The following is a 16,204-nucleotide window of genomic DNA, read 5'->3' on the forward strand; positions in this document are numbered from 1 at the left end:
CTCTACGTGACGTACGTCGTGGTAGGCTTCGGCGTGCTGCACGTGCTGGAGCATGTTCTGCTGGAGGTTATCAAGATGAAGGCAAGAAGAGACGGTAAGACATTCGCCTCCTACCCTCACTGAAAGTGTGAAAGCTGATAATGCTCGTGTCGCAGCTTCCTTATAGGATAACGGGCGACGACCATAACAAGAATGTACCTGTAGGTGGCGCTAGCAAAGATAGAGAAACCTGTAAATTTCAGCCTCCAAAACTCATCCATTAATTAATTATTCGCTACGATTCTCACCTGGGATCAACGAGCACTGATAACAGCGCACTACGTCACGTTGGTACACCATCTACAACATTGCCTGCAGTCAACACCAATCAGAGAGAGAGAATGAGTGACACCTCTGATTAGTCGGACGGTGACAGTCTGCCTTTCTGAAAGAAAAAAAAAAGTGCTACTTTAGCACGAGAAATGCAGACTTTCAACGTCCGAATATCCCAAACTGTCGCTGTGATTGGTGTTGACTGCAGGTAATGTTGTGGATGGTGTACCAACGTGACGTAGTACACTTTTTGCGACGCTCGTTGATCGCAGGTGCCAATCGCCAGAGGATAATAAATTAACGGATGGGTTTTCGAAGCTGAAATTTTCAGATTAGGTTTATATTGCCTATGTCTACCCTTAATCGCAAAAAAAAAACAAACAAAAAAAAAACAAAAAAAAAAACACGCTATCCATTCAGGTTGGTCTTAAGAGGCAACATGTTTTGGGTGATGTATTGTCTTTGCAAGTACTTGCTCAGATTAAATGCAGTTTTCATCTATAGGTCTATCGTGGGGTTGGTTTAATGTGAGGTCCTGACGATAAGCAGGAATTCTTCAGTTAAACGTGTGAAAATGAGTTGCCGGTTTCAAGTGGCAAGTCGATTGTTCAGATCACACATGGCGAAGATTTACAGGGCTGTAAATTAGTTGCTGGCTCGGCGTAAAAACCAATCCCCAACCTCCAACTTTTCGCCCCACATATCTCTCTCGTTTAAGTTCTCTTTTTCTCTCTACTGCAGGGGATTTAGCTGTTCAAGGAGACTTGAAGAAAATAATCTCTTCTGAATCCTACGAGCAGGCGAAGCAGGTATATATAACTATGTACACACAAGCCATGCCGTCCTTGCTGAGAACAAATGATCAAAAAATGTAGAAATATATCTTAGTCTCAAAGTAACATTCACATTTCTTTTTCAAAGCTGTCTCAACATATAACACACATTAAAATATAACCTCAAAATATATATAAATATATTTATTTAACTTAATCTAACAGTATAATCTTAAGCACAATAACGAAAAGTTATTGGTAAAAATCGACATGAAATTCTGAATCGGCTAACGCTATGGCTTCACAGATCATCAGGACAGCCTCAGCCTTTAGTCAGTGTAACAATCCCTTGTTGTCTTTATTCTCTTCAGGAATACTACATATGGCAGGACCACATTCTGCAAGCAGTCATCGGTCTCCACGTCTTTGCTGCAACTGCTGTATCCCTGCTAACCATCGTGAAAGTGACTGGCTGACGTTCCTTTCCACAGTGTGTCGTTCGAAATCTCTGACTTTCTGTGTTAGAAAGACTGTTGCAATGCTTCGTTGTTAAAATAATTCAGTTCCCATTACAGTTAAGCCCTGAAGTACAAGTGTATGTGTGCAGGTGTGTGTGTGTGCGTGCATGTTTGTGTATGATGTTTCTGTATGATGTGTGGTGTGTTCTACCGCCACAAATATTTGAATAATTATATATGTACAGCCGCGGTTCTCAACCTGTGGGGCGCGCCCCCCTGGGGGAGGGGCGCGACGTTCTTACAAGGGGGGCTCAAAGGTGGTAATTTTTTTAAAGTTTCTTATACCGGTATTAGTGAAATTAGCTTATATTGCTGGCTAAGGGAGGCGCGCGGAGGTACCTTTGTTCGTCAGGGAGGCGTCGTCACAAGTAAAAGGTTGAGAACAGCTGATGTACAGGCATGTTGTATTGGCTGACTATATTTTCAGCTTGTGACATTAAAAACATCGAACAAGACAATGCAAAATCTGCGTCTCCTGCATTAGAGGAACTCTAGTTTTTAACTTGTACTCCAAAATGACAATACTAATGATGTTATCATTTTTATTTAAAATTACCCAAACTTTATAAACATTTCAAATTTAAAAAATATGTGGAACAGAGTTTTTTCTTTGGCGTTAGAACTGTTTTATAATGTGAAAAAGTTTGCATTTTCAGGGCTTCTGCTAAGGCTAAATTCTTTGGGGTCCCAGGGACCCCTTCTTCAAATTTCTAAGGGTCCAGGCTAACTCTAAGGGTCCCTTTACAAAGTTGAAAAAAAACCAACAAATCAACTACTTTGTTCAACTGCCTTTCAGGCACACAAAGCACTGTAATGTCTAGTCAGAAACGGCGAGATTTCTGTGCCATGAAGTCTGTGCAAGCATCTGTGATGAACTTATGCTCACTGTACTTGGGAGGCTCACTTTCTTTCCGTTTCTGAGACGATGATTTTAATCACGCTGTCAACCAGGCCTGACGAGAGGGGGGGACAGGGGGGTCTGGTGTACCCGGGCCCGCGGTTGTCAAGGGGGCCCGCCTTGGTCAGTGGATTTTTTTTTTTCTTCTTCTCCTTTTCTTTTTCTTTTAAAGAAAGGTCTAAGGACAGAACACTCAAGCATTACACATGCAGAAGTTGAGTTTCAAGTCTGTAGAATACAATTTCGGGGTACTGGGGCCTGTCGTGAGAAGTGTAGTCAGCGGGTATCATATTCTCGCTGGACAAGCCAAGAGGTGACGGCTGCTGGACACTGAAGATTTTATCGCGTGTGAACCGCCCCGAAGAACGTTCGTGCCATAAGATTGCTGGCTACAGGTGTCACTACGGGGAAGGGTGGTGTGGAGGAGGGGGCGGGCCCTGCAAGCAAATCGGACTTAACAGTCGAGATCAGGCAGGTAAGTTACTGATGTGTGGCCACTCTGTGAACCGACATGGTGGGGGCCCACCCCTGGCGCTGCAGCCTGTAAGCGAGAGACATCAAGGTTGCTTTTTTTCGTAGTTACTAAGCAACACTGAGACTTTTTTTAACCGTATCTCCATCACCAAACAAACAACTACATTAGTCTACACAGTAGATCCTTGATACAATGAGACTATATTATCCTGTAATACTATCGCAGCCAGCAAAATAGAACACATTATTGCAAAACATTTTGAAAACTGCTGTCCCGCAAAAATTAGGTTTATAAATTGATCACGGTGGTTCTTTTGCTCTTTGCCGACAAAGCCCCCGGTAAATAGGAGATACTATCTACCCACCATCCGTCCCCCAAAGCCACCTCGGAATCTTTCTGATTGTGCGCTAGTTGTCTTCAAGGAAGCTGTCATATATCATGCTGTATATTGAGTTTTGCGGTGGCTGCGACATTTGCTTTTCGAATTATCACATATATTTGAATGTGTTTTTAAAGGAGCTTCGTGTAACGTATATTTGTTTCACGATGAAGAATGGAAGAAAAGAAAAGTTTACAGATGTGTTATGAGTTATGACATAAGTGTTAGTTTGTCCACGTTTTCATTAAATTTCTCCATGTCTTGAACCCCACAATCAAGGTAGAGGCAAATTATGTTTTAGTTTAGAGGCCAGTGACTAAGATGACAGCAACTTCCACCCATGCCGGCCATCGTGGGCCGTGATGCATTGTTGCTGACAACACGACAAAAGGGAAAGGGGGTGGGGGTGTGATAGTTTCTGGAAGACTCGACGGAATGGACTGGGAATTAAATGGTCGGGGTTTGGAGCAATTGGAGGTGTAGACTGATATTTTTATGAGATAGACGAGTCAGCGGTAAAGTCGCCGTGTGTTTGACCTGACACTTAATTTTCCCATCCCTTTCGATCGGAGTCACAGGACCAAAGAAAGCTTGGACAGTTGGACCTGAGAGATAGCGATAGTCACTTAATTTCACACTCACTCTCCTGCCTGTCGCACGCTGTCTTCTACACTCGAAAAGCCGAGATACGCGGCACTTTGTTATTATGGTCAGTACACTAGTTTTTTATTTATGCTTCTATGATTTTCTGTTTATTGGCAAATAGCATTTGACAAGGCAGGAACATCAGTGTCAATGAGAGTGACTAGCGTCTCAAATTGACTGACAATAATGAAGTTTGTGAGAAAAGCTCATTAAGTTTGTAGCACTCTAGTAGTGTACGAAGTATAATGTCTTTGGGTTGTAGATTTGCATCTATATTCTGGAATGTTCAGCACGGCAGCAATGTAAAAGGTAGAATGCCTTGTGCGAGGGAGGAAATGATGTTCAACAATGTAGCAATGTTCACAGTAAAATGTCTTTGTGCGAGGGAGGAAATGATGTTCAACAATGTAGCAATGTTCAAAGTAAAAATGTCTTTGTGCGAGGGAGGAAATGATGTTCAACAATGTAGCAATGTTCAAAGTAAAATGTCTGCGAAGAAGGGCTAGAATGTTCGAGGGTAGGGAGAAGAAATAGTAGGACTGACAGTGGGATGGCAGCTTTTGTGAATTTGAGAGAGAGCAGTTAGGCCAGACGCTGAGCAAAACTGAATAAAAAACTTCAGTGCGGAATTCAATCTCAGTGTTATTTCTGGTACGACAGCCCCCTCTACGTAGCCATTTGACATGTTGGTTACAAGTTTTTAGCCAGCAGGTAAAATGACAATATTAGTACTGTATAACTTTGTTCTATGAACTATTACGATTCAGCTAAAATATGCCAAACATTTCTATTTTTCTGTCATTTTTACAAAACCTAATCTCCTTAAATATTAAAAGTATTAACACTTACTAGCTAACTAGTCTTTAAAACAGTTGCTTTGTCTTCTAAACCTGAGCACGTATTTTAACGGCTAGTGACTGATGGCGGTTGAAGTCGACCGAGTTTATGCTTCGTAAAAAGTTGGATAAATTCAAAATGTGTGTGTGTGTGTGCGCGCGCGTGCGGTTTTGCTAAAGGAATAATATAGGAAGGGACTTTCGATAGGTGCTGCGTGTTTGTTATGTAAGTTGATAAAAATGTTAACTGATGTGCTCTGCTGTTCGTCGCAGCAAACACTTTTTTTAATGAGGTTATTAACGACACTCGATGAAGACTTGTTTAGGCATTTACTTCTTTGGTTCTCCCTCTTTACACGTAGAAGTATAAATCACTTACACAGAGAACATTTCCTTGCACGTCAGTGAGCTTAGTACAAAAGGGCTATGTGATACCACAGTGTTGGGATAGACAGAAGACAATTAGAAGAGGTACTAACGAGATTACGAGAGAGATACGTCTTAGCCCTAGGCAGTTTTTAAAAGGTGATTATTGTATGACACTACAATCAAATCTCCCTACTATGCCACCTACCGGGACCGAGCAAAAGTGGCATAGTAGCGAGAGTGGCATAGTAGCGAGGGTTCGTAAAAACGGCTTTATTTGCTCAAGTTACTTGTCAGTCCAAAGCTCTCAAGAATCGTCGGCTGGCGCTAGCTGTGTCCTCTCATTCTCCCCCTCACCTCTTCATCCTCCACCCCTCCCAACCACATCCGCACACCTGCATCCTGTCGCTAGTCGACCCCATCCCGCTCTTCCGCTGTCACCCGGCCAGCGACCACCCGACCCCCACATCGCCAGCCTCCACCCTCCCTGTGTGCGTGCTAGGTTCCATCCACCTAACTGCGATGTCCCACACTACCATACAGTATAGTAATCGAGCACTGCGTGGAATTTCACAACTTGTGTCTTTTAACAGTCACACAATAGTGGCATAGTAGCGAGAGTAGGGGTGGCATAGTAAATGTTTTTTTACATTGAATTTATAGTCGGGACCGAGCAAAAGTGGCATAATACCGAGAGTGGCATAGTAGCGGGGTGGCATAGTAGGGAGATTTGACTGTATTTTACTATTTTTTTACTAAATAGAACAGTGTGCGAGATCTTGCAGGCCTTATAAGCAATCTTTTTCAAAGTTTACGCCTTTGCAACGAAGAGGTCTACTTACCCACGGTAGAGTAAAATGTAACGGGTACAATTTCATTCACTTTCTTGCATTCATTACTAGCATGGTACTGCATTTTGTCCAGGTGATGTCCGTTTGCCTGATAGTCTTCCTGTCAAATTTAGTTGAGTTTGACAAAATGTGTGGATTTATATCGATGCCAGTGCCATGCGCACCACGCACTCATGCACATACCCCTCAAGTGCTACAAGTCTGATCCTTTAACATCATTTGTCCTCATTTACTACCCACTCGCATGTAAACAACTTTATGTTCAAGTAGTGATGTAGATCCTAGTGCACTTGTCCTACTGTTTGCAGTCTATATTTCGTTACTGAATGTCACGGATCAGTCCGTGCCTCCTTTGTTTTTTTTTTTGTGGCAATTGCGCCTGAGTTTGGTGAAAGGAAATGGAGGGGGGAGCGGGGGTGTGTGTGCCCCTCTGCGATGGACAGTCAACGGCGTAATTAGTTGACGGATATAGAGGTCGTGAACCCCACGTGAGTTTCGGACCTCACGTGCGGCTGAAAGAATGCGACACCTGGTCTAGGGGACTGGGGGTGAACCGTAGCGTCGGTCGGGGGGGGGGGAGGGAGAAACGAGTAACAAGAGGAAGTATCGAGCAGCGAGTTGAGGGGGGAGAGAGCCATCCAGCGATCGAGAAGCTGATTGATACAGCGGCGGCTGTTAATTGTGTTAATTGTGAGTGGAGTGTATTGATGACGGACTTGCTGTACCGTGTTTGCTACGGAGCCGCTGCTGTTGCTGTGTTTTGGGGATCGCAACTTCAGTAGAACTGCTGCTGAAGTTCCTCGCCGAATCTGCTACTGGGAGCGGTGGACATCGCCGAGCTGAGAAGTTCCAGAGAAGAACAACCCGAGCCGACGACTATAGGCGGGCAGCATCTCATCACAGCTGGGAGTGTTGAGCAAGTGGGCTCCACTCTCGTACTTGACAACGACGACGACACACCGACCGCGTGGAGGGCCGTCGCTGTCGTCTTTAAAAAGTCGTGCAATGGAGTGTTGAGGACACTGACAATTTGATTGTCCGCTGATGCCGACAACTCAAAGTAAGACTTTTGCCTTTTGAGTTTACCTCCAGAGAGAGAGAGAGGGGGGGAAGGTCGTACCCCCCATTGTTTATCTCCACCGTCAACGTTAGAGGGAGAATAAGACGGTTTACACGGACTGTGTGTATGTGTGTGATGAACATTTATGAGTACACGGACATTGCTGGTGGCTAGAAAGGTGCTCGGAGAGAAGTATCGTTAGATGTGGATTGAAACGGACATATGTATGAGAACTGTTGTAGCAGCCTGCGCGCTGCCGTAGTGTCGGTGTTGAACCAACCTATGATGTATACTTTCTGATTTACAACGGATAACAGTTAACTTGTGCTGTATGGTTTAATTTGACCCGCTAGAAATTCTTGTATTACAATTTATGTTTTTTTTTAGTATTTTTTTTCTTTTTGGTGTATAATAAATAACAGAACGTCTCAATCTGAAGTGATCTCTTGTCGTTCTTCGTAAAGAATGCGCAATGTCCGACTACCGGTCGTGACACTGAATGAAGTGTAGATATTGAGATTCGAATTGTAAACATACATTATATACTGGGAAAATAATTTACGATTACAAGTACAAGGGGCCCGGAGAGGTCGTCTGTCCCGGGGCCCGGGCTGGCTCTCGGCGGCCCTGCTGTCAACGACATCTTGGAACTCTTCCCGGTAAGGGGAAAAAAAGTCAGTGCAAGGGAAGTAACTCTCACCTTGTAGCAGATGACAGCAATATGTTGGGCTACGATGTCAGACGCTACACTTACCCAATTTTGTATCTGTTCTTAGCCCAAATTTGAAGGGGTCCCAGGGACCCCATTGACGCAAATTGAAGGGGTCCTCCGAACTTTTAATGCGTACTGTACGCAATATTTTGCGTAAGCAGAAGCCCTGATTTTTATATCTGTACCCATAAATGAATAAAAATAAAGTTTTATAATAAAAATAAGACTTTATTATCACACTAAATGGGCTTTTGTGGAGGAAAGTTGCAGAAACATTCTTCAGCATGACTGTAAGTAAATGTGCTTTCTCAGCTTCAATCATCAATAAAAAACATATGCATGTGTATGTGTATCAATATATATATATAAATAGTTTTTTCATGATGTTTCCATTTCATTTCAATAGCAACAAAAATTATGATTAAATTTTGTTCCCAAGAATACATCCGGACATTGCAAAAAGTTCTAAGTAATCAGTATCTGAAAACAAAAGCACCTTACTAGCTCATTTTTTACCCACTTTAAAAAAAATGAATACATATTTCAGCTATGCTGACAATCACACAAGCATCAACACATTAGTCCTTTCAAAAGAAGTATGCTGATCCAATCACTAATTAAAGAAATCAAAACTGATCTAAATGCATTGACATTACATTCATTGTATGGGTTTCAGCATTAGGTAAGAAGCCCCACCTGATAAACAGCATACAGATCAGCAATAGTATAGAAACACAAAAAAGAAGAAAATAAACATATAGCTATGTCATGAGAACCTAAGGGTTGGGAAGAACCTAAGGGTTGGGAAGATGAGGACGAATACATTACACAAAGATAAGAAAATAAATCTTTCCATATGAGAGTTGGCGTTTAGTGACTACAATTAGCTAGCTCCAGAAAACCATGAGAAAAGGAAGAACTGGGAGTTAGAATATAAACCTCCAAAAATAAAAAAAATCTGTGATGAGATTTTATAAAGATGAAAGACAACGCTTAAAAGCTCTGACATATTTCTCTGTAATTCATCTGGACAGACTACTGGAGAGAGTAACACGTCAATTGTAAATGCAAACAGCACCAAGCGGACATTCACAATGCTACATTAATAAATCCATAAGGACAGAAAAGCAAGTGCTTACAAAATATTTCTCTGTACATGAAATTCATTGGTATAGATCCCTGTAGACAGTCACACATCATTTGTAACTGCATAAAACAGCAAACATTCACAATAAGCTAGATTAATGAATCAAAAAGGTGGAAACACAAATGTTAACAGCTCTTTCCAACTGAAATGTTCAAACGATAATCCAATAATTTATATGACCCTTTTCAACTTAAAGGATTTTCTTAATCAGACATGCAATTCAACTGTGCTCAACAAAAGTTTACACGACAGGCACAAAAAATATTTGCCACACAGTCACATTTCATCTGCTATTGTAAAAGCACATGGATTTTTTCCCAGTCAAAACCTTGAAAGAATTCTGTGGTATCAAAGATCGATCATCACAGTCTACAGATGATGTAAATGGTGAAACACTTCTTAAGCTTCTATTGTTCTGGAATGGTTAAGAATTTACGCTTGTGCAAAACCTTTCTATAAAATATATTTTGATCATAAAATGAATAAAAAAGTTAACTTCTTGAGATTTACACCCTGAGGCAACTTTTTATGCACTAACATGAATGACAACAGAACTAAAATTTTAAGCAGTGCTTGAACCAGACAAAAGCACAAAAACATCTGGCTTATAAAAAATCTCTTGAATAACTCCTTGACACTTGAAGCAAGTGACTATATATTACATGAGAATTTCTAAATTATATCTGCCTTTCGTTTATTATCCTCAAGGCTCCACTAGGCTGTTAAAACTGCAGTTTGTGCAGCGTTACCACAACAGAATTTCTGGGCCGAGATACAGGCAGATACTTGTGCGTAGTGTCCTGGCCATCCACTAACCGCCACTGGTACACAGCCATGAGTTCACTCACCACTACCTAATTGTTGAAGAGGAGTGTTTTCAAGTTTAAAAAGAAGTAGATCAGATTGTTCAGTTGTGCATACAATGTACAACTCTTTTGTGTATGCATGTCTTAAATGATCTTTGTGCAAATGGGGATGTTATTTCCCCTAAAAAAAATAGTTTTGATGTATTCAGGTATTATTAAAAAAAAAAGATAATACACTTTCAGCTTATAAGTTAGCAAGATCTGTTTATGATCAGTTCTAACAGCAAACTATAACTTGACAACCAAAAGAAGCAGCTGAACATCATAAAATTCTTTAAGTGAAATGTGTTACATACTTACATCAACAATTTTCCAGACCAGTTCCTGTCCAAGACATTTTCTTGGACCCAAACCAAAATTAAACAGGTGTTTATCACAATCAGACCTGCAGAGATAATATATCTTCATAAAATATATCCTGAAAAGTAAGTAAAGTAAAATGGGAGTTAAATATTTTCTTCCACATTAACCCTACTCATTGTAACATTGTTTTTATGTACAACAATAAAATAATGTAATTTCTAATAATTGCAAATGACAATAAGTAAATTTACAAAGCAAGAAATGCATTGAATAAGGTAATAACTAATTGTTTCACTGGTTGTCAAGCATGTGATAACTCTTAGAATGATTAACTAGTGCATGTCAGAGGAATGTCACTCACTAACCTTTTACCTACTCTCAGCATCCAACAAATTAGAAACACTTGTTAACACATTACCAGCTAACTGTATTGAAAACGTGTCACTAAACATTCACCTGTAACAAGTATAACCTAAATAACTTTCACCTGCTTCCTAGCCACCGTTCAGGGTGAAAAGTCTCAGGCTCTTGGAAGACCTGTGCATCTCTGTGTGCTGTGTAGGTTATGTACACAACAGCATGGCCCTGAGGAATTCTGTATCCATCCACCACTACATCCTGTATGATAAGAAATGAGACATCACTGCCAAGACCACAAGGAGATAAAATAATGGATTCACACTAAAAATATTCCAATTTTATAACATGGCTACTGTCATCTCAGCTGTGAGCGGACATTATGTTGTGCATAACTAATAAATATCTTTGTACAAATGTACATAAATATGGAATATATAAGTATGTGCATTGAAAATTAAACTAAATTTACCTTTATTTATGCCCATCAAATCTATTAAAAAATGTGTTGACTGTAGTTTTCTTTTTTAAGAAATCACCTTAAGTCATGGAATTCAAAACTGTTTCAAAGTCTGGTACCGAGTCACAGGTTGGAAATGGAGGCTTGAGCTTAGAGGTGATGTTTCCAGGACATGCACACTGAATCACTTGGTGTCAAGGGAGATAATATTGTTACTTAACATGGACTCTTCCAGAAATGATTACAAAGATCATGAAAACAAAGCTTGATTTTAAAAAATAGACAAAAGTCTACATACACAGTTGATCCTAAAAAAAAAGCCTAATGAAAAGAATAAGCGTGGTAAGGCATACAATCTCAATAACAAACCTTTCTAGCTATTCGACGCCCTCCAAGAAAAGGTGGATAGAGGCGAAGGACTTCCTGGAAAATGCTTGATTTAAGATCTGGTTTCAATTTCAGTTCACTCTGAAGGGATATCTTTGTTTTCAAAGAAGAAAGGTAAGTATTTATGAGAATGTGCATGTGTCTTTGTGGAAAAATATGCAAGTTTTTCAAAAGTTCACACTTTCAATGGCAGGCCTTAAGAAGGACTCTTTTCATGCAGAGTACAGATGTAGCAGAAAACATTATACAAAAATTGTGCAAGTATGACAACTAATTCATTCATGCAGTGTCGAAAATAAATGCTGGCAAATATCCGTCTTCGTGTAAATTTTAAAATTTACTGGATGCATCAATACAATACCTAACAAAAATGTTTCACAACAGAGTAATTTTTAATTATTCTTACATGATCTGCAGTACCCAATTCAATGGCAAAAGAAGTGAGAAGAGAGGCTATGGCCTTAGGAACAAGAGCTGATGAAAAAAGTAGTAGGTGGTTATTGACAAACATATCCTGGTCATATGAGGCCACCTCTTCAAATTGTTTCAAGAATCTTTGCGAAGTACTGTGGCGCTGGGCCTGAATTATCTTCAGCAGTTTCTCCTGAAACATGTTTTGATTGGTTGGTGAGCATTAGCAGTGTCTGCATGTTAGTTAACATTCAAGTTAATCTGTACTCACTTATGACCAGTGTTGCAAAGTTCATTTGTACATGTTTTTGGTAGGAGTTTATTTTTAGCTGATAAATCAGGTGGTTGGTAGGTCTGCCAGACACATATGGAAAATGCACTACATGTATCAGCATTTTTGTCTTAATTTATTTTGCCAGCATATCTTATACAGCTGAATATCAGTCTCTAAATGTACCCTGTCCCAGAAAACTGCTACAATAAAGAAATCCATTTTTATTATTTCTTATGAAAATAATTTTTTTCTTGTTCTGGCATACCTGAATCCGTTATACCACCTGTAATGTTTACTCTCTTTAAATCCCCTAAATATCTGTCAAAGAAAAATATAATACAGTATTATATAAAAGAAGATAAACAGCAATTATGTGATAATTACTGAATAAAGTAAGATTAGACTATTCAGGAAAATGATGGTGTTGTTTAGCTGATGCCTCAGTAGTGTTGTTCACATATCTCATTTGCTCTGAGTTTGATCTTTCAGATCACAGATCTCTCAGGATATGGAAATTCCAATAGCAGGTGTAGGGTATTAAAAACCTCAAATTTTGTTTAGTGGAAATTTACATACAGTTTTTGATATATATATATAGAGAGAGAGAGTTTATAAGGGGTTTCTGATACTTAGGTCTCAGTGTATTTCATATTACTTGGGTAGGAGATGGGCACCATTGTGTCTAAGGCCAGAGAAAGGACTACTAATAATCAACACAGAAAAAAACTTCATGCCAGGTCCAGGCCAGGATCAACAAAGACCTAATGTAATTTGGTCCATAACCAGATTGACTTCATTCACCTGACAAGGCATTTAAGGCAAGCATCAACAAAGCCAAAACAAGATTATAGCTACATAACTAGGAGCCGACAAGAAGTGACCATAACCTTGTCCCAATATCCACACAGAAATTAAAGCTCAACGAACTCCTGAAATCCCTTTGACTTGGACAAGTTGCAAGATTCAAACATTGAACAGATTTGCAAGGCACAATTGGAGGTAAATTCAACACCCTGAACATGGTGGACTATGATGCAGACATCCTGGAAAAATCAAAGAGCTGTTGCTTTCTGCAGTCCAAGAAAGGCTAGGACAACAAAGGAAGAAGAAACAAATCAGTCATTGCACACAAAGACCAGTTACAGCAGACCAGTGACCAATATTAGTCATGAGATAAAGAATGAATGAAATTCATTACATAACTCATTATGCAATTCAATTTCACGTTTACATCTTAGCTTACTTCATTTGTAATTGCCCATGTGTATGTCTGTCTGTTCACAAAGTATGAACAACTTTCCTTGCATAATTACAACACACTGTTAATGTTTTTTCTTTTTCAAACTATATAAAATAATAGATGCAACCTTAGCCTCCAGTGCATGACTGTAGGTGGACGCATGGCTTGTTCCAGGCACTTTGAACTGAAGAGGTACAGAAGTGATTCCTGAAAAAGAAGGCAACATCATGATTTTTTATTACGTTACAAAAGTGCCCATAATATATGCAGTACTACATCATGGATACAAATATCAAAGTTGTTTAAAAACAGCCATCATGAAGAAAGTCCCATCAACTGAACGGAGCTTAATAAACAGGAAAAATGTGATGAAAAATCAAAGGAAAACAACAGAAGGCAATCACCACCAAACTATTTTATCTGCAACTGATATGACCATCAAAATTGCTACGTGTATGATTAACAGATTAAAAGTGTGATACAGACATTAATAAAAAGTTTCACGCTGATACTTATAGAAATTTAACTGCTTTTTTAGTATTTATTATTTTATCAAACCATGAAATGGAGATTACCATGCCAATGTGCTGTAGTCAAAGTTAGCACATTTTTTGTTTCCTCCAAAGATTTATGAAAATCAAGTCCCAGGAACAATGAAAGACAGATCTCTGTTACCACTTCCTTGAAGAATGTGTAAACGCACAAAGGAAGACTGCAAAAAGTTATTTACAATGTACAAGTCACAACAATACTCCATTCTAACACATCATTCTAAATTTAAATAAAATCTTATCATTAGTACTGATTGATACATAAAAGAAATGGATTTTCTCACTGCATTCTTTAAGTCCTATCTGCACTTGTCATAGCTGTTTGACTACCAAAAGAAAAAGTTAATAAGGATGCTTTATTATGTACAAAACATAAAAACTAAGATGGTTTGAACATGCTCAAAAATATGTTTACATCAGCAAGAATAAGCTAAGCAATAGCTAACAACATTACACTTGACTGCTTATACTTACTTAGCATCAAGTGTGGCCACATGATACTGCACAATTCTGAAATTTAATAGAAACATGTTTCTGACATAATATAACCCCTTGATAAATATTTTTAAATATGTGAAGGTACTCACCAATATAATCTGCCTAATGCCATTTTGCAACCGATCATAGCACCTTTATACCATCAGTATATTAATGAATAATACATAAGGTAATAAATAAGCATAACAATCAACATGCTCTGTATTCTTTATCTCTTTTCTGATTTTTGTTTCAAAGTATTTATACAACATAAAAGATATGCATTTTAAGATTTTTAAACAATTTCTCATGACTTTTACCTGAGGACCTGAATGTTTCAAAACCTCTTAATGTCCTCTTCACAGGAATATACAGCATCTGGAGTAAAGAGATGTCCTAGAGCATCCCGGAACATGTGTGCTTTGTCATCTGAAATTTTAATCCAAAAGTATCATGAACTGCCGAATTAGCCTTCCAGCATTTGAATTTTCTGAAAATTGGTATATACTTTCACAAAGTTCAAAACAAAATGTCTGCTTGCTTTTTTCTTTTGTATCCATGCATAAACAACTGCTATATGTACTTCAACAAGCTACTGAAATAAACTTTGCTTCTAAACAAGTAAAAATGCAAATACAAAATCTGCATATACAGAGTAATATCATGCACAAAACAATACTATAATTAAAAAACACAATTAGTTTTCATTGTCTTGTTTTAAGCTCATTATACTGACCATCTGCAAATAAAATATTATCACCAAAAATCTGCTCCATGAATGTCCTGTATCCATGTTCAAAATTACCACACCTATCTGAAACACAAAATAATTTATTTGAAATAAAACATGCCATCTCAGTTTTTTTTCAACTACTCATCATAATTTATATGATTATGCACTTGTATGATTATGTAGCTATTTGCATAATTACACACAAGCAGTTCAAATGTTGTGAGCCCAGTAACTGAAGCAATACTCTCCCTGCCCAGAGCCAGTCCCAACCCAGCTGAGTAGCTAAGCGCATAATATATCCCCAAGCCACACCCCAACCATCCAGTTCAGTTTCTCGATCCTTTTCTCCACTCAGGCACTGCCCACCCAGCAGTCTATGCTTATTCGAAGACGATTCTCATTTCGAAATTTAAGGTGCATATGAGGTCACAAGAACGAGGGTGTGAGAGTTAAAGGGTGGGGGAATCCACATCTCTTATTTATTCAGTATATTATTTGGACCATGGAAGGGAGGAATTTATTATCATATTATTTAATGTTGATTTATTACCCTTGACTCCCTTGTTCTGATCTGGTAACATCTCTGAACGATATTGTGTGACCAACAATCACTATTCGTTTGCTGTTCTCGCTAACCCAACTTCAAAATGCGGAAGCTGAAGTCAGACGTCATACCTCACAGAAAACGCATATTCACTAACCTGTAGCACATCATGCACGCCCTTGTTAGAACAAACAAATACTGTTGGCTTGTTGAGGAATCGAGCTGCGAAAACACGTGAGTTATGGTGGTCTATACATTTGTAAAGAAATGCGACAGGGTTCTTGTAAAATGAATACGATTTGTCTCCCAACAGCGGCCACCCCACTGTACCTGGCACAGCTGCCATGATGCGATTAATGACTTCAACGCGACAAGGCTACAGCATAAGGTAGACACATCCTGATTACAGTAAAGTTGATGCTAGTCCGATGCTTTATAGGTTCTTGTTACATGACGAAATCCTCACATCTAAATAGACGTTTATAAAAACATAACAAACAGTACATTCGTACCACGCGCTCCACTACGATCTCGAAATGAATTACACGTCACCGAAATCATTCGAAAATAAAAAGAGAAATTTCTGGCTGAAACATTTAGTTCATCACAACATTAGCAAAAAAAAAAAA

General features: G+C 39.1%; 1 protein-coding gene across 3 annotated transcripts; it reads right to left on the minus strand.

Moving 5' to 3' along the window:
• Positions 1-8,000: 8,000 nt before the first annotated feature.
• Positions 8,001-16,144, minus strand: LOC112564351 (putative cytochrome P450 120). 3 transcript variants are annotated; one of them, XM_025239090.1, is made up of 12 exons: positions 15,906-16,144; positions 15,582-15,732; positions 15,035-15,112; positions 14,643-14,727; positions 14,296-14,331; positions 13,846-13,982; positions 13,398-13,477; positions 11,752-11,949; positions 11,328-11,438; positions 10,629-10,759; positions 10,139-10,223; positions 8,001-9,826 (listed from the first exon to the last, which is right to left on the minus strand). In XM_025239090.1, the coding sequence occupies exons 2-12, from the start codon at positions 15,610-15,612 to the stop codon at positions 9,695-9,697; spliced, it is 1,104 nt and encodes a 367-aa protein (XP_025094875.1). In that variant the 5' UTR covers positions 15,613-15,732; positions 15,906-16,144; the 3' UTR covers positions 8,001-9,694. The 3 variants fall into 3 exon arrangements, with proteins under 3 accessions (XP_025094875.1, XP_025094877.1, XP_025094878.1); XM_025239092.1 differs by lacking the exon at positions 15,582-15,732 and having other exon boundaries at positions 15,906-16,143; XM_025239093.1 differs by lacking the exon at positions 15,582-15,732 and having other exon boundaries at positions 15,733-16,143.
• Positions 16,145-16,204: the final 60 nt, after the last annotated feature.

This window comes from Pomacea canaliculata, linkage group LG5 (genome assembly GCF_003073045.1).
Source record: "Pomacea canaliculata isolate SZHN2017 linkage group LG5, ASM307304v1, whole genome shotgun sequence".
In the NCBI taxonomy this organism is placed as follows: Eukaryota; Metazoa; Mollusca; class Gastropoda; order Architaenioglossa; family Ampullariidae; genus Pomacea; species Pomacea canaliculata.